Source organism: Orbicella faveolata, unplaced genomic scaffold (assembly GCF_042242905.1).
Source record: "Orbicella faveolata isolate gen_17 unplaced genomic scaffold, um_ofav_v1 contig_35, whole genome shotgun sequence".
In the NCBI taxonomy this organism is placed as follows: domain Eukaryota; kingdom Metazoa; phylum Cnidaria; class Anthozoa; order Scleractinia; family Merulinidae; genus Orbicella; species Orbicella faveolata.
Window position 1 is genome coordinate 20,716,695 of NW_028301564.1, and position 17,617 is coordinate 20,734,311.

The 17,617-nt window shown below is 45.4% G+C and overlaps 3 protein-coding genes across 3 annotated transcripts in view; 2 read left to right on the forward strand and 1 right to left on the reverse strand.

Annotated features, from left to right (window-relative positions):
* LOC110051438 (uncharacterized) overlaps positions 1–11,851 on the forward strand; it is a 25,580-nt gene extending 13,729 nt beyond the window's left edge. Inside the window, exons 11-20 of the mRNA XM_089273178.1 lie at positions 215–547; positions 707–830; positions 1,296–1,495; positions 2,079–2,263; positions 8,660–8,740; positions 8,954–9,202; positions 9,399–9,610; positions 9,738–9,778; positions 10,000–10,096; positions 10,888–11,851. Coding sequence (XP_089129304.1) covers positions 215–547; positions 707–830; positions 1,296–1,495; positions 2,079–2,263; positions 8,660–8,740; positions 8,954–9,202; positions 9,399–9,610; positions 9,738–9,778; positions 10,000–10,096; positions 10,888–11,074 — 1,709 coding nt within the window. The 3' untranslated portion in view covers positions 11,075–11,851. The remainder of the gene's footprint in view (positions 1–214; positions 548–706; positions 831–1,295; positions 1,496–2,078; positions 2,264–8,659; positions 8,741–8,953; positions 9,203–9,398; positions 9,611–9,737; positions 9,779–9,999; positions 10,097–10,887) is intronic.
* On the reverse strand, positions 4,343–8,628 carry LOC149103703 (uncharacterized). The gene is made up of 3 exons (XM_089273320.1): positions 8,622–8,628; positions 7,665–8,254; positions 4,343–5,727 (listed from the first exon to the last, which is right to left on the reverse strand). The coding sequence occupies exons 1-3, from the start codon at positions 8,626–8,628 to the stop codon at positions 4,720–4,722; spliced, it is 1,605 nt and encodes a 534-aa protein (XP_089129446.1). The 3' UTR covers positions 4,343–4,719.
* Positions 11,851–15,851, forward strand: LOC149103704 (uncharacterized; the record flags this gene model as incomplete). Its single annotated transcript, XM_089274202.1, is given in 3 exon segments — positions 11,851–13,031; positions 13,078–13,700; positions 13,703–15,851. Coding segments are annotated over 3 exon segments (2,061 nt in total), but the record flags the coding sequence as incomplete, so codon positions are not given.
* Between the last annotated feature and the right edge of the window lie 1,766 nt (positions 15,852–17,617).

Here is a 17,617-nt window from a genome sequence, read left to right on the forward strand (position 1 = left end):
TCTTATGCCTTATTTGCATATTAACTTACAGGCGACCGAAAATCGACGAAATACTATCGGTCTTATCATCAAGAAAATTTCTTTTCTTGCAGCATCAGATAGTAAGATGCCACAAAATGACATCAAAGACAGGAAGTAGAATGCCAGGAATCTTGATCAGGTTATGTTAATTACTTTTAGCGTTGGCATTCTAATATATCCTATATATTTTCAGACTTCCCAGGTAGGCCACAAATAGTTGACTGGAAAGCGACAGAATGTAATGTCATTTTAAAGTGGATTCCACCGCAACCAAATGATTGTCCAATACTCTTCTACACAATCAGTTACCGAAAACAAGAAACAACTGGTGATGCCAAGGAGTGGACTGCAATCAATATTACAGATCCAACAGTCAATCATCATGAGTTTATGTTGAATTGTACAACTACTTATGAGTTTCAGGTCACTGCCTGGAACGAGCTGGGTGGTCTTCTTTCTTTGGTATCATCGACAACAACGGACGGTTTTGCTGCGAAGGATGATATAGAAGACGTATCAACATCAAGTAATGACATGTCATTTGTTTTCATGAGATTATCCTCACAAGGACAAATCTTTGAGTTTTAAGTATGTATGTTTTGAACAGACAGAAATCAAAAACAAAATTAAATAACCTCTAGGGAGTTATACCTAGATTCCTGATCTAATTTTCTCATACTTGTAGGTTCTTCAATAATGAATAACACACTGATAATAGTCCTCCTGGTCGTCTTTATCGCTCTGGTTGTCGTCCTGCTATTCATTGTCGCTAGGCGTTGCCGAAGGAAGGAACAGCGCAAGCCAAAGAGGTGTGTTTAAGGTTTTTGCTTAGATAACAGCTCCTTTTCATTGATTTCATCTGTGATATAAACAAGTGTACCGTGAGCTTGTTTAGTTTATAACTTTTAAGCAGCAATTCGATTTTAGGCCAGGAGACTATGGATGCTTCCATTATGCCAGACCGACCGGTCAGAGACCAGTAGGAATACCCGAGGAAAAATGGAACGACACTTCCGATCAAACCAGGCCAACCCCGGGCCAAAGGAATGACTCACCATTTTTATTCCTTTTACGAATGCCCTACAAAAGTGAAATCTAGAGAAGAGAAGTAGGGCAATGAACCGGTCCGACCGATTAGAGTGGACCACCTCCCGAGGTGGTCCCGAATATTCCGGTCGGAACGAACCGAAATGGACCTTCCAACCGAAATTTCCCGAATCTTTGGCATAATGAAAAGCACCCAATACTAACATAAACTATTCGTTCTGATAAAGGACTGTGAAGGATATTCTTATCCTGGAAAGGTGCGAAATTCATCCAATCAGAACGGAGTTCGTCGAAGAACTGGGAGAAGGAGCGTTTGGAAAAGTTAACAAAGCCACCCTGAAAGAAGGCTTGGAATTCTTTAATGACAAGATGGACTTTGTTGATAAGAGTAAGAAGCCAAAAATGGTTGCGGTCAAAGAACTACATGGTGAGTATGAGCTACTTAGTAACATATTCACATCAGTTACCGTACACTGAATGAACAATCTGGATGTTATATGACTCGTCGCTGCAGTCCTTAGGTTTTTTTATCTGCGTATGTATGTCCGCGTTTGTCTCTAAAGTAGTTTTTCTAGCAGAGTTCAAAAAATATTTTTTAAATCATATTTAGTATCCAATCAGTGTTCACAACACTTGCTGTGACTGGTTGAAAATAGTTTAAAGGTTCTGGTTGTAACACAGATAAAGCTGTTGGTTCATATATGTTAACTTTGAAAGTACATCCGCTTTCTTGCGTTACATACTCAACATTTTTTCCTGGTTTAAGTCCAATCCTTTATTCAAAATTTTGAAGGAAAACTATCATTCGAGCATGCAGCACTGCGTACTTCAACTTTAGGTTTTGAAATGCGTATGGAGAAAGCATTTACTGAACCGAAACTAAAACTATCAATCCTGTCTACGAAATATTTGAGCCTACATGTTTTGTAGCCATGTCTATTCAACAACTTTCATTGTATCTCTAATAACAACTACGAAGTAATGATGATCTAACATCTTTCGTTACAAAGAAAATGCCACTGAAGAGCAGCGACGAGAATTTCTGGATGAGATAGACCTCATGAAGAAAGTTGGAAAACATCAGAATGTTTTAAGTTTCCTTGGCTGTTGGACCACTGCTAAACCACTTCTTCTGATTATTGAGTACGTTCCCCATGGCGACTTACTTCATTGGTTAAGACGTAAGAGAAGCGAGGTAAGACTAAGGAACGTTAAACTCATTATTTATGTATGTTATTGTCTACCTGTGTAAAAATGGATTCACTCTCTTAGAATATCACGAAATTTTCGGCACGAAAGTTATAAATATGTTCTTGAGCATATTTGGGCGGGACGGTCAGTTTTATTTACTGTATAGAATGATCGATGCTTTTTATCCAATTGTCCTCATTCGCATTTCTGGGTGGCAAAATGATAATGAGCTCATACATTCTCGGTAGAATTTTGACAATTTTTTATTATGCCAGCGTAGCAATAAGTATGCAATAAACCGGCCTCGAATTCCTTGGAACTTGTAATCGTGCTATGCTTTTTCAGTATTCAGAAATGATATTTTGCCCCTTTTTGGTGGACTGGTAGACTGGTAGACTGGTGGACTGGTGGACTGGTGGATTGGTGGACTGGTGGACTGGTAGACTGGTAGCCTAGTGGACTGGTGGACTGGTAGACCGGTGGAAAATTTCACCAGTGGACTGGTGGACTGGTAGATTGGTGGCCTGGTGGACTGATGGATTGGTGGACTGGTGGACTGGTAGATTGGTGGCTTGGTGGACTGATGGACTGGTGGATTAGTGTACTGGTGGCCTGGTGGACTTGTGGACTAATGGCTTGGTGGACTGGTGGCCTGGTGGACTGGTAGATTGGTGGCTTGGTGGACTGATGGATTGGTGGACTGTTGGACTGGTGAACTGGTAGATTGGTGGACTGGTGAACTGGTGGACTGATGGACTGGTGGATTGGTGTACTGGTGGCCTGGTGGACTTGTGGACTAATGGATTGGTGGACTGGTGGACTGGTGGACTGGTAGATTGGTGGCCTGGCGGACTGATGGATTGGTGGACTGGTGGACTGGTAGATTGGTGGCTTGGTGGACTGATGGATTGGTGGATTGGTGTACTGGTGGCCTGGTGGACTTGTGGACCGGTAGATTGGTCGCCTGGTGGACTGATGGATTGGTGGACTGGTGGATTGGTGGATTGGTGGACTGGTGGACTGGTAGATTGCTGGCTTGGTGGACTGATGGATTGGTGGACTGGTGTACTGGTGGCCTGGTGGACTGGTAGATTGGTGGCTTGGTGGACTGATGGATTGGTGGACTGGTGGACTGGTGGACTGGTAGATTGGTGGCTTGGTGGACTGGTGGACTGGTGGACTGGTGGACTGGTAGATTGGTGGCCTGGTGAACTGATGGATTGGTGGCCTGGTGGACTGGTAGATTGGTGGCTTGGTAGACTGATGGATTGGTGGAGTGATGGATTGGTGGACTGGTGGACTGGTAGATTGGTGGCTTGGTGGACTGATGGATTGGTGGACTAATGTACTGGTGGCCTGGTGGACTTGTCGACTGGTAGATTGGTGGCCTGGTGGACTAATAGATTGGTGGACTGGTGGCCTGGTAGATTGGTGGCTTGGTGGACTGATGGATTGGTGGACTGGTGTACTGGTGGCCTGGTGGACTGGTAGATTGGTGGCTTGGTGGCTTGGTGGACTGATGGATTGGTGGACTGGTGGATTGGTGGACTGGTGGACTGGTAGATTGGTGGCTTGGTGGACTGATCGATTGGTGGACTGGTATACTGGTGGCCTGGTGGACTGGTAGATTGGTGGCTTGGTGGACTGATGGATTGGTGGACTGGTGTACTGGTGGCCTGGTGGACTGGTAGATTGTTGGCTTGGTGGATTGGTGGACTGGTGGACTGGTGGACTAATCGCTTGGTGGACTGGTGGACTGGTGGACTGGTAGATTGGTGGCTTGGGGGATTGGTGGATTGGTGGATTGGTGTACTGGTGGCCTGGTGGACTTGTGGACTAATGGATTGGTGGACTGGTGCACTGGTGGACTGGTAGATTGGTGGCTTGGGGGATTGGTGGATTGGTGGATTGGTGTACTGGTGGCCTGGTGGACTTGTGGACTAATGGATTGGTGGACTGGTGCACTGGTGGACTGGTAGATTGGTGGCTTGGTGGACTGATGGATTGGTGGACCGGTGTACTGGTAGATTGGTGGCCTGGTGGACTTGTGGACTAATGGATTGGTGGACTGGTGTACTGGTGGCCTGGTGGACTGGTAGATTGGTGGCTTGGTGGATTGGTGGCTTGGTGGATTGGTGAACTGGTGGACTAATCGTTTGGTGGACTGGTAGATTGGTGGCTTGGGGGATTGGTGGATTGGTGGATTGGTGGATTCGTGGATTGGTGTACTGGTGGCCTGGTGGCCTGGTGGACTAATGGATTGGTGGACTGGTGCACTGGTGGACTGGTAGATTGGTGGCTTGGTGGACTGATGGATTGGTGGACCGGTGTACTGGTAGATTGGTGGCCTGGTGGACTTGTGGACTAATGGATTGGTGAACTGGTGTACTGGTGGCCTGGTGGACTGGTAGATTGGTGGCTTGGTGGATTGGTGGACTGGTGGCCTGGTGGACTTGTGGACTAATGGTTTCGTGGACTGGTGGACTGGTAGATTGGTAGATTGGTGGCCTGGTGGACTTGAGGACTAATGGTTTGGTGGACTGGTGGACTGGTGGACTGGTAGATTGGTGGCTTGGTGGACTGATGGATTGGTGGACTGGTGGCCTGGTGGACTTGTGGACTAATGGTTTGGTGGACTGGTGGACTGGTACATTGGTAGATTGGTGGATTGGTGGACTGGTGGACTAATGGTTTGGTGGATTGGTGGACTGGTAGACTAGTAGATTGGTGGCTTGGTGGACTGATGGATTGGTGGATTGGTGGCCTGGTGGACTTGTGGACTAATGGATTGGTGGACTGGTGGACTGGTGGACTGGTAGATTGGTGGATTGGTGGACTGGTGGCCTGGTGGACTGGTAGATTGGTGGCTTGGTGGACTGATGGATTGGTGGATTGGTGGACTGGTGGACTGGTCGATTGGTGGATTAGTGGACTGGTGGACTGGTGGATTGGTGGACTGGTGGCTTGGTGGACTGATGGATTGGTGCACTGGTGGACTAATGGTTTGGTGGACTGGTGGACTGGTGGACTGGTAGATTGGTGGCTTGGTGGATTGGTGGACTGGTGGATTGGTAGACTGGTGGCTTGGTGGACTGATGGATTGGTGGACTGGTGGACTAATGGTTTGGTGGACTGGTGGATTGGTGGACTGGTAGATTGGTGGATTGGTGGACTGGTGGACTGGTAGATTGGTGGCTTGGTGGACTGGTGGACTGGTGGACTGGTGGACTGGTAGATTGGTGGCTTGGTGGATTGATGGATTGGTGGACTGGTTGATTGGTGGCTTGGTGGAATGGTGGACTGGTGGACTGGTGGACTGGTAGATTGGTGGCTTGGTGCACTGGTGGACTGGTGGACTGATGGACTGGTGGATTGGTGGCTTGGTGGACTGATGGATTGGTGGACTGGTAGATTGGTGGACTGGTGGACTGGTACATTGGTGGCTTGGTGGATCGGTGGAGTGGTGGACTAATGGATTGGTGGACTGGTGGACTGGTGGACTAATGGATTGGTGGATTGGTGGCCTGGTGGACTTGTGGACTAATGGATTGGTGGACTGGTGGCCTGGTGGACTGGTAGATTGGTGGATTGGTGGACTGGTGGCCTGGTGGACTGGTAGATTGGTGGCTTGGTGGACTGATGGATTGGTGGATTGGTGGACTGGTGGACTGGTAGATTGGTGGATTAGTGGACTGGTGGACTGGTGGATTGGTGGACTGGTGGCTTGGTGGACTGATGGATTGGTGGACTGGTGGACTAATGGTTTGGTGGACTGGTGGATTGCTGGACTGGTAGATTGGTGGCTTGGTGGATTGGTGGATTGGTGGACTGATGGATTGGTGGACTGGTGGACTAATGGTTTGGTGGACTGGTGGACTGGTGGACTGGTAGATTGGTGGATTGGTGGACTGGTGGACTGGTAGATTGGTGACTTGGTGGATTGGTAGACTGGTGGCTTGGTGGACTGATGGATTGGTGGACTTGTGGACTAATGGATTGGTGGACTGGTGTACTGGTGGTCTGGTGGACTTGTGGACTAATGGATTGGTGGACTGGTGGACTGGTGGACTGGTGGACTGGTAGATTGGTGGCTTGGTGGATTGGTGGACTAATGGTTTGGTGGATTGGTGGACTGGTGGACTAGTAGATTGGTGGCTTGGTGGACTGATGGATTGGTGGATTGGTGGCCTGGTGGCTTGGTGGACTGGTGGACTGGTGGACTGGTGGATTGGTGGACTAGTGGACTGGTGAACTGGTGGACTGGTGGACTAATGGATTGGTGGATTGGTGGCCTGGTGGACTTGTGGACTAATGGATTGGTGGACTGGTGGCCTGGTGGACTGGTAGATTGGTGGCTTGGTGGCTTGGTGGATTGGTGGACTGGTGGACTGGTGAATTGGTGGATTGGTGGACTGGTGAACTGGTGGACTGATGGATTGGTGGATTGGTGTACTGCTGGCCTGGTGGACTTGTGGACTAATGGATTGGTGGACTGGTGTACTGGTGGCCTGGTGGACTTGTGGACTAATGGATTGGTGGACTGGTAGACTGGTGGACTGGTGGACTGGTAGATTGGTGGCTTGGTGGATTGGTGGACTGGTGGACTAATGGTTTGGTGGATTGGTGGACTGGTGGACTAGTAGATTGGTGGCTTGGTGGACTGATGGATTGGTGGATTGGTGGCCTGGTGGACTTGTGGACTAATGGATTGGTGGACTGGTGGACTGGTGGACTGGTGGACTGGTAGATTGGTGGATTGGTGGACTGGTGGCCTGGTGGACTGGTAGATTGGTGGATTGGTGGCCTGGTGGACTTGTGGACTAATGGATTGGTGGACTGGTGGACTGGTGGACTGGTAGATTGGTGGATTGGTGGACTGGTGGCCTGGTGGACTGGTAGATTGGTGGCTTGGTGGACTGATGGATTGGTGGATTGGTGGACTGGTGGACTGGTAGATTGGTGGATTAGTGGACTGGTGGACTGGTGGATTGGTGGACTGGTGGCTTGGTGGACTGATGGATTGGTGGACTGGTGGACTAATGGTTTGGTGGACTGGTGGACTGCTGGACTGGTAGATTGGTGGCTTGGTGGATTGGTGGATTGGTGGACTGGTGGATTGGTGGACTGGTGACTTGGTGGACTGATGGATTGGTGGACTGGTGGACTAATGGTTTGGTGGACTGGTGGACTGGTGGACTGGTAGATTGGTGGATTGGTGGACTGGTGGACTGGTAGATTGGTGACTTGGTGGATTGATGGATTGGTGGACTGGTTGATTGGTGGCTTGGTGGAATGGTGGACTGGTGGACTGGTGGACTGGTGGACTGGTGGACTGGTGGACTGGTAGATTGGTGGCTTGGTGGACTGGTGGACTGGTAGATTGGTAGATTAGTGGACTGCTGGACTGCTGGACTGCTGGACTGGTGGGCTGGTGGACTGGTGAACTGGTGAACTGGTAGACTGGTAGACTGGTAGACTGGTGGACTGGTGCAATGTTGAACTGGTGGGTTGGTGGCTTGTTGGCTAGATGGCGAAATGGCTTGATGTCTTGATGGCTTGATGGCTTGATGTCTTGATGGCTTGATGTCTTGATGGCTTGATGGCTTGATGTCTTGATGTCTTGATGGCTTGATGGCTTGATGGCTTGATGGCTTGATGGCTTGATGGCTGGATGGCTTGATGTCTTGATGGCTTGATGGCTTGATGGCTTGATGGCTTGATGGCTGGATGGCTGGATGGCTGGATGGCTGGATGGCTGGATGGCTGGATGGCTGGATGGCTGGATGGCTGGATGGCTGGATGGCTGGATGGCTTGATGGCTTGGGGCTTGATGGCTTGATGGCTTGATGGCTTGATGGCTTGGGGGCTTGATTTGTTGATGGCTTAATGGGTTGATTGCTTGTTAGCTTGATAGCTTCTTGGCTTGATGCTTTAATGGCTTGATGACTTGATGGCTTGATGACTTGATGGCTCAGTTGACTGGTGGTCTGGTGGACTGTCGGATTGTGGTCTGGTGGACCGCTGGACTGGTGGACTTGTTAACTGGTGGACTTGTAAGCGGTTGTCTGGCTTGTTGTCAGACGGATTGACGGGTTGAGTGGTTGACTTGTGTACTGGTGGACTGGTGGACTTGTAGGCAGTTTTCTAACTTGTAGTCAGACGGATTGACTGGTTGAGTGGTTGACTTGTGTACTGGTGAACTGGCGGTCTCGTGGGCCTGGTAGTTTGGGGGCTTGGTTGGTTGACTGATGGCTTGATCGATTGTTTAATCGATCAGGGGCTATTCCCGGTTACGGTAGGGTTAAGTTAAATTTAAGTCATTGCTATTCTATAAGGGAAGTTTTAATTATTATATCTTTAACAAAACATCTTCTAATGCATTGTAATCAACATGGTTTAGATCAATGGGTCTTCTGGGGATACTGAAGAGAACGAACTCTATGCTGGAAGCAGGACACTGATGACGACAAATTCTAGCGAGGTAAAACAGAGTCGGTTAACTTTTTTTCGATTTTTTCGTAAATCCTTTCATGATTTCTGGGAGAATGCTGCAGATGAGGCCTCATACCCAAAACGGAACCGGAAAATATCTGGTCATAATCATTGGTATTTTAGATAACCGAAGCAAAGTGGAGCTTTGGCGAGGACATTTAATGGTTCCCGTTAAAACTAACGTTCGGACCATTTTACTTAGACCGGGGGTGAAAATGAAGTTAACATGGTGACGTTAGAAGACAGCGACGGGCTCTCCTCTGCTCACAACGAGACAGACGAAACAGGTCTAGACGAATGTGCCATACCTTTGGTACCTTTGTCATCATCATCGGGACAGGAAGGAGATACTCCAACTGAGAAAAAAAGCGGCGGCGAGTGCAGTGAAGATTGCGAGTTATTTCATCCGGCTGATTTACTATCATTCGCCTGGCAGATAGCGCGAGGCATGGTAAGCAAAATATGTGTAAACTCATTTATATCCAATACTTAAAAAGCCTCCAAAGTCACTCGAGGACGTCAGATTTAGATTAAATGGGGACCAACAGTATCAAGTTAAGCAAACAGATGGAATTTCCTAAAAAAAAAAGCTCCTTTCATGACATACAGATTGCTCTATTACTATCATTTTTTTCCCTGTCATTTAGAATTATCTTTCTGAGAAGGGACTTGTTCATAGAGACCTCGCTGCAAGAAATGTTCTCGTTGGACACGGGAAATTGCTCAAGATTGCCGACTTCGGCTTGATGCGAGAAGTTTATCATGAGGTGTATGAAGTACAGAAGCAGAAGAAACTACCATTCAAATGGATGGCGCCTGAGTCACTTTATAAACAGATCTTCACCACTAAAAGTGACGTGTAAGTGGCTCCTTGGATTAAAAATCTAGCATTTATGTGGTAGGCATACAGTAATACGGTCATATCGTGGAATTAATTCGCAATAAATGTCATAAATCAGAGCGGATATTTTTACTTTTGTTTTCAGTTGGTCTTATGGAGTAGTCATGTGGGAAATTGCAACTGTTGGTAATTATTACTACAATACTTTTAAAACTGTCATAACAGTCGAACTTCGTTGCAAACAACTCTCCCAAGAAAAGTGTTTAAGTTTTTGATATTCATTTACATTATAAGTAAACTACAGTTAGCACTGCTTAGTGTTGTGCAATTACAGTTATATTTTTATGGTATGTACCGATAACTTCGAGGAGCAAGGCAGATGACATATCGTTTTTATTTTTTTAAAGGTGGCACACCTTATCCGCTGTTAGGTAACGCAGAGCTCATGAGGCGTCTGAAGACTGGTTACCGAATGGAGAAGCCTGATTTGTGCTCTGATAATTTGTAAGTTGTTTCGCTTTTCAATCTGTGAGGAGGGAGAGCTGCCTAATTATATTGCTCCAAAAACGAAACACTCGATGTATATAACCAGCGAGACCAGTGGAGAGCATGACCGACGAAGACTGACCAAGTATAGCACGGATTACTTCGACAGTAATATCCCGACCATCTCGAGCCCTGCTCATGTTTGATTTTTTAAGCTCTTTATATCCATTTTTGAATCAGGTTTGGAGGCCCTTGGTTTCTTGCCGTTCGTAAATCATCATGATATAATTCAAAATTCAACCATTTCGCGCTTACCTCGAAGAAAACATTTTCAGTGGTAGCTTCCATTTGGAAGTACACAGTGAGAGATCAAATCAGAGTTTTGGATTTGCGATAGAACATGGAGTGTCGAATGATATTCAGTGCAGTGCCACTACATAGCAGAAATGTAATTCCTACGTGTAGAGGGCTTGTCACTTGAGAGTCAAAGATAATTGGTTTTATATTACTCTGCTACAGGATTGTTTAAAAATCTCGTGTCACTTTTCCAACCACTGAGAAACAAAACCAAAACTAATCGTGAGTCACTCGCACACGTTTTCCGGCGTTTCGCGCGAGCTCACGTGAAATGCATTTCCTTAGAGTGTTAGTTGGCTCATTGCATTTCTGTACTTTTTGCGATTGGGTAGAGCGATCACTTTTCCAACAGTCAATTGAAAACCGCTCTAATTCTCTTGAAAATCTTTATAGTTATCGGTGATGCAGGTAAACCTTGAATCCTTATTGGTTTATTTCCACTTTGATCTCAGCTACTCGTTGATGCTGGATTGTTGGAAACAAGATCAAGATGAACGGCCATCTTTCCAGGAGCTTTTTGGACGGCTGGAGCAACTGATGTTTCAAGAAGTCGAGTACTTTGATTTTAACAAGATGGACCAATCTAAAGATTATTATCAAGTAGAAGAGCCAAAATTTCAGGAAGATGACAAAAATTGAAATGGCCGCTTCTTAAGGAACTTATCTTAACTGATAACCAGAGGTTGCTTTTCAAACTAGGTTTAGGGATGCGCGCTCTCACTAGTAGATGTAGTTGTACTAAAAGTATTAGAAGCAGTAGCTGTTGCAGTTGTAGTTGTAGTTGTAGTTGTAGTTGTAGCAGTAGCAGTGGCAGTAGCAGTAGCAGTGGCAGTAGCAGTAGCAGTTGCAGTTGTAGTTGTAGTTGTAGTTGTAGCAGTGGCAGTAGCAGTGGCAGTGGCAGTGGCAGTAGCAGTAGCAGTAGCAGTAGCAGTTGCAGTTGTAGTTGTAGTTGCAGTTGTAGTTGTAGTTGTAGTTGTAGTTGTAGTTGTAGTTGTAGTTGTAGTTGTAGCAGTGGCAGTAGCAGTGGCAGTAGAGGTAGCAGTTGCAGTTGCAGTTGTAGTTGTAGTTGTAGTTGTAGTTGTAGCAGTGGCAGTAGCAGTGGCAGTAGCAGTGGCAGTAGCAGTGGCAGTGGCAGTAGCAGTAGCAGTAGCAGTAGCAGTAGCAGTGGCAATAGCAGTAGTTGTTCTTGCAATAGCAGCAGCAATAGCAGTAGCTGTTCTTGCAGCAGCAATAGCAGTAGCGGTAGCAGTAGCTGTTCTTGAGTAGCAGTAGCAGTAGCAGTAGCAGTAGCAGTAGCAGTAGCAGTAGCAGTAGCAGTAGCAGTAGCAATAGCCATAGCTGTTTTGCAGTAGCAGCAGCAGTAAGCGTTCTTGCAGGAGCAATAGCAGTAGCGGTAGCAGTAGCAGTAGCTGGTCTTGAGTAGCAGTAGCAGTAGCAGTAGCAGTAACAGTGCCAGCAGCAGTAGTAGTACCAGAACCAGCAGCAGTAGCAGTAGCAGTAGCAGTAGCAGTAGCAGTAGCAGTAGCAGTAGCAGTAGCAGTAGCAGTAACAGTCGCAGTAGCAGTAGCTGTTGTTGCAGTAGAAGTGGCAGTAGCAGTGGCACTAGCAGTAGCAGTAGCAGTAGCAGTTGCAGTAGTAATAGCAGTAGCAGTAGCAGTTGCAGTAGCAGTAGCAATAGCAGTAACTGTTCTTGCAGTAGCAGTAGCAGTACCAGTAGCTGTAACAGTAACAATAGCAGTAGCTGTTCTTGCAGTAGCAGTAACAGTAGCAGTAGCAGTAGCAGTGCCAGTAGCAGTAGCAGTAGCAGTAGCAGTAGCAGTAGCAGTAGCAGTGGCAGTAGCAGTGGCAGTAGCAGTGGCAGTAGCAGTGGCAGTGGCAGTAGCAGTAGCAGTAGCAGTAGCAGTAGCAGTAGCAGTAACAGTGCCAGCAGCAGTAGTAGTACCAGAACCAGCAGCAGTAGCAGTAGCAGTAGCAGTAGCAGTAGCAGTAGCAGTAGCAGTAGCAGTAGCAGTAGCAGTAACAGTCGCAGTAGCAGTAGCTGTTGTTGCAGTAGAAGTGGCAGTAGCAGTGGCACTAGCAGTAGCAGTAGCAGTAGCAGTAGTAATAGCAGTAGCAGTAGCAGTTGCAGTAGCAGTAGCAATAGCAGTAACTGTTCTTGCAGTAGCAGTAGCAGTACCAGTAGCTGTAACAGTAACAATAGCAGTAGCTGTTCTTGCAGTAGCAGTAACAGTAGCAGTAGCAGTAGCAGTGCCAGTAGCAGTAGCAGTAGCAGTAGCAGCTGCAGTAGCAGTAGCAGTGGCAGTAGCAGTGGCAGTAGCAGTGGCAGTAGCAGTGGCAGTAGCAGTGGCAGTGGCAGTAGCAGTAGCAGTAGCAGTTGCAGTTGTAGTTGTAGTTGTAGTTGTAGTTGTGGTAGCGGTAGCAGTAGCAGCAGCAGCAGTAGCAGTTCATGTTGCAGTAGCAGTAGCAGTAGCAGTTGCAGTAGCAGTAGCGATAGCAGTAGAAGTAGCACCAGCAGTAGCAGTCGCAGTAGCAGTGGCAATAGCAGTATTTGTTCTTGCAGTGGCAGCAGCAGTAGCGGTAGCAGTAGCTGTTCTTGAGTAGCAGTAGCAGTAGCAGTGGTAATAGCCGTAGCTGTTTTGCAGTAGCAGCAGCAGTAGCCGTTCTTGCAGCAGCAATAGCTGTAGCGGTAGCAGGAGCAGTAGCAGTAGCAGCAGCAGTAGCAGTAGCAGTAACAGTGCCAGTAGCGGTAGCAGTAGCAGTAGCAGTAGCAGTAGCAGTAGCAGTAGCAGTAGCAGTAGCAGTAGCAGTAGCAGTAGCAGTAGCAGTAGCAGTAGCAGTAGCAGTAGCAATAGCAGTAGCAGTAGCAGTAGCAGTAACAGTAGCAGTAGCAGTAGCAGTGGCAGTAGCGGTCGCAGTCGCGGTAGCAGTAACAGTAGTAGTTGCAGTAGCAGTAGCAGTTGCAGTAGCAGTAGCAATAGCAGTAACTGTTCTTGCAGTAGCAGTAGCAGTAGCAGTAGCAGTAGCAGTAGCTGTAACAGTAGCAATAGCAGTAGCTGTTGTTGCAGTAGTAGTGCCGGTAGCAGTAGCAGTAGCAGTAGCAGTAACAGTAGCAGTAGCAGTAGCAGTAGCGGTAGCCGTGCCAGTAGCAGTAGCAGTAGCAGCAGCAGTGGCAGTAGCAGTGGCAGTAGCAATGGCAGTAGCAGTAGCTGTTCTTGCAGTAGCAGTGGCAGTAGCAGTAGCAGTTCTTAAAGTAGCAATTCTAGTAGCTTAGCAGTAGCAGTAGTAGTAACCGTAGCAGTGCATACATAAGTATACGTTCTAGCTGTAGCTGTGCTAATAGCAGTAACAGTTCTCGCGGTAGCAGTAGCAGTAGCAGTAGCAGTAGCAGTAGCAGTAGCAGTAGCAGTAGCAGTAGCAGTAGCAGTAGCAGTTTTTGCAGTAGCAGTGGTGGTAGCAGTGGCCACATGTCGCATATGAGCAAGGTTCGTTTAAATGCAAATGTGCCCTACCAGGTCAAAATATGATAATATAATTACGGTAACGTTATGGGTATGCGCTGACCATCGCCTCTCCGAGACGAGGATGCCAACAGTAGCTAAAATATACAGATAAAAGCAATAAAATCATAATATAAATAGTAAAAAGTCAATAATCCTATGATCTAATTAGAAAGATTACAGTTGAAGTCGTACGAAGAAGACAATGACAAAACTTGTAAGATGCTCTTAAATATTGACAGGGACTCAGATTTGTGGTGCGGTGTCCACTTTTTAAGCTGAATGAAGGGTAGGTGGAAAGCGATTGAGACAGTTCTCATTCAAAGTATTTTTCCTCCATTCCTTCTAAAATCATTTATAGTTAGGAAAATTCTGGTAGAGAAGAAACATTTATGGGGAGATCCGAAGTTGTACCGTTGGCGAGCTGTTCCGTGTGCAAGTCAAATGAAAGTAGAGTTTGTGTAGCGGACATTATCATGAAAACTACAACTGTGTTAGTTGGAATTGATCCAATGAAGGATAAAGTAAATTTACTGAGGTGTTAACCTTAATTTTATGAACGGAATTGTGCGCGTACTTGCTTCCATTTTGCTTCATTCAGTCACTGTTGGATGCTCAAAAGCCTTTTCCGTGATGTTTAAATGCTTCTTTTAAATTCTACGTGCAAGTAGTTGAACTAATTATGACATTCAGTGTCTTTTCAAAGTTCTCGGGATGGCATTGCAAATTATTTCTTTTTTTTTCCCTTATACCCTCGAGCCATTTAAAGCCAAGTGACGCTTACCGCATTCATTTTCCATACAATGCCAAGCGTAGGTAAAATGGGGACTGAGGATTTGAGTATGAGTGTGAGTACGACGAGATCGAGTACGTGAACGACTTTTCAATCCTAGTTTGGAGGCTCCACATTATCACGTCACATGCTCATCCCATGAGCTACCCTCTCCACCTAAAAACAACATAAAGAACGCTGGAGAGCTCTGGAAACGTCACTAGTTTGAAATTGGAGGTATTCGTACCCAATCTCACTCGTAATCCAATCTAAAGGTCCTTATCCGTTAGAACCATTTTCACTTGAATGTCGCAAGTACATTTGCGTTTAGTTTGGTTTTGTATTGCTACGCTCAGTGATTGGCAACCAAAACCAATCGTGACTTGCTCGCCTAATTGCTTTGAGTCTTGATTGGACAATGGATTGCTCGGCGTCCTTTGTGATCGGCCAGAGTAATTACTTTGGTTTTGGTTTTGCGACACAATTGAAAACCGCTCAAACAAAGATTTAAAGAACTAATCAGAAGGTTAGAAATGCATTATCCCAGGTTGAGATTTCGATCGTAGGAAATATACTTGCGTTGTTCTGAAGTTTAGAAATGAATTTCATGACCATATTACTTGTAGGTTGTGCAAAAGGTCTTTAATTTTAAACGAGAAGTTAGAAAGCTCTATTTCCTGATTTTGTCATTGCGAGAGGAAGATTCTGTGTTTAGGGTAAAATAATCACAACAACAAAACTTTGACGAAAATAGGGAAAAGTACGGTAATTGAATTTCGAAATATGTTTGTGATGCAGCTTAAAAGTTATGCAATTTTAAAAGATTTAAATGTATGCTTGAGATTGTTTCCTGACACTCCATCGGCGATAGATTAAGTACAAATTTTGAGACTTAAGGCTGTGCTATAGAGAGACTGGCTAAGCATTACAAAGATAAGCAAATTGATATTTTGACCCCGCCATCAGATGCAGCTGGCGAATTCTGAATATTCCTAGACTCCTTTATTTCTTTTGGTATTTTATAGACATTTCTCCGTGGATTTTCTGTATATGTATTTATTCAGGTAACCTAACTTAACAGTTTAAAATTAAACACTTGTGAGTGTGTCATTGGTTATCATGATTAAAATTGAAGAACGCATTTTGATCGTGACTAGCTTCAGATATATCCCTCGAGCAGAAGCAATATTGTATCCAAATAGCTTATCAAAATGACTATTTCACACACCTTCCCGTTGACGAATAGAGAATTGTTTGAAAAACGATTATACAACCACTACTGTCATCAACGATCATGGAGACTATTAAAAGTGTTAAGAGCTGAAAGGGATCCAGTAGACTTAGTGTTCGTAGCTGCATGATCTCGATTCCACCGATTTGGCAGTCTTCTCTATCGAACTTCAGCAAATGCAGTGTAAAATAATCTCAATTGGGTATGTCTCAGTCCTAGTCCGTCGGCATATACAGCTAGACGTATCAAACTTTCGGATAGGATGTTCGTGGACAACAAGTCTAGCTTTCGCTCCTTTTAATCTAAGATACTTTGAGTCAATTCAAATAGTAAGAGCCAATTGTCCTCAAAGGTGAGCCAGTTGAATCCTTTCTTATTTGGGAAGTGTAGTGGATAATGTTGGAGGAAACAGATGCCGATTCAGGACAAGGATCAACCAGGCACGCTTTCTAAATGGCGAAAAAGGTGTGGAACTCTAGTGTAATCGGCACCACAACGAAATTATTCCTGTTCTACTCAAACTTGAATCCAGTATTGTTATATGGAGCAGAGACGTGGCGAACGATCTAGGCATCTACGAGAAAGATCAACAGTTTTATAAACCGGTGCTTGCACGGAATCATAAGAATTTACTCACCCAAGACTATCCGCAGCGAGAACAGCAGAACAAGTCTCAAGTGATGAAGAGATTCTCAGAAGGAACTGGATATAGATGGTTCAAACGTTAAGAAAAGCAGCATTTAGCATCATCCGGACACTCCTTTTGTGGAATTCACAGGGTCAACGGAAGAGAGGTAGGAAAAGGAGCACCCGGCGATGGGATCTTGAGAAGGACTGACTGACAATCGGGTATACCTGGACGCAGTTGGACAGTACAGGAGAAGCTGGAGAGACATCGTTGGTGGCCTACGCTCCAGGATGACCAATAGGAATTAAGAAGAAGATTGTAATCCACTGGAAAAACATCCTTGGATCGTATGTGAGCCGGGGACCCGGGAATGGTAGACAAATGAGGCAGTCTTGCGTTCTGCCAACTGAGCTGTAGTAGAACGTTGCACGAACTGGGCAACCTTTGCTGACGCAATACGGCAGAAAATTAAGAATATTCAGCTTGGGCCGGAAAAGCAATATTCTATTCATAATAGAGGGTGCCAGCGATGCTGGGATAAACAAGAAATAATAATAATAATAATAATAATAATAATAATAATATCAGGTCAATGAAAGGTGTACTATTTAGTTGCACAAATTATTTGTTCTAACTATTTAATTATTTAATTTATCTCCTTTACATCTTATTTCTTATTATCATTACTATTATTATTATTATTACAGTTGTAATTTTTTATAAGCCACTAATAAACGTTATTATTATTATTAAATTATTATTATTATTATTATTATTATTATTATTTTACCACTCTTTTTTTCGTTAAGAAGCGAGTAAGGCGTATTATTGTATAATAAACGAAGGCTTGCTTCCTGTTCGTAATTCTGCGGCTCATTCTCACTCAGGTCATGTTCTGACACACGGTTAAAACTGCTCACTCGGGGTGTTTAAATTATCATTGATGATATGAACAGGTAATAAAGTAAGTAAATACAAACAATAAAACAGCATCGAAGATGCGTAACTATCATGTCACTATCTGCTTCCCCCTGCATTACTACCCAAGGAGATA

Excerpts from the sequence above, each read along its gene's own strand:
- LOC149103703 (XM_089273320.1), bottom strand. Across the intron at positions 5,728-7,664 it reads ACCAGTCCAGCAGTCCAGCA|TCCACCACTCCACCGATCCA; the intron begins GTCCAGCAGTCC and ends CCAATCCATTAG.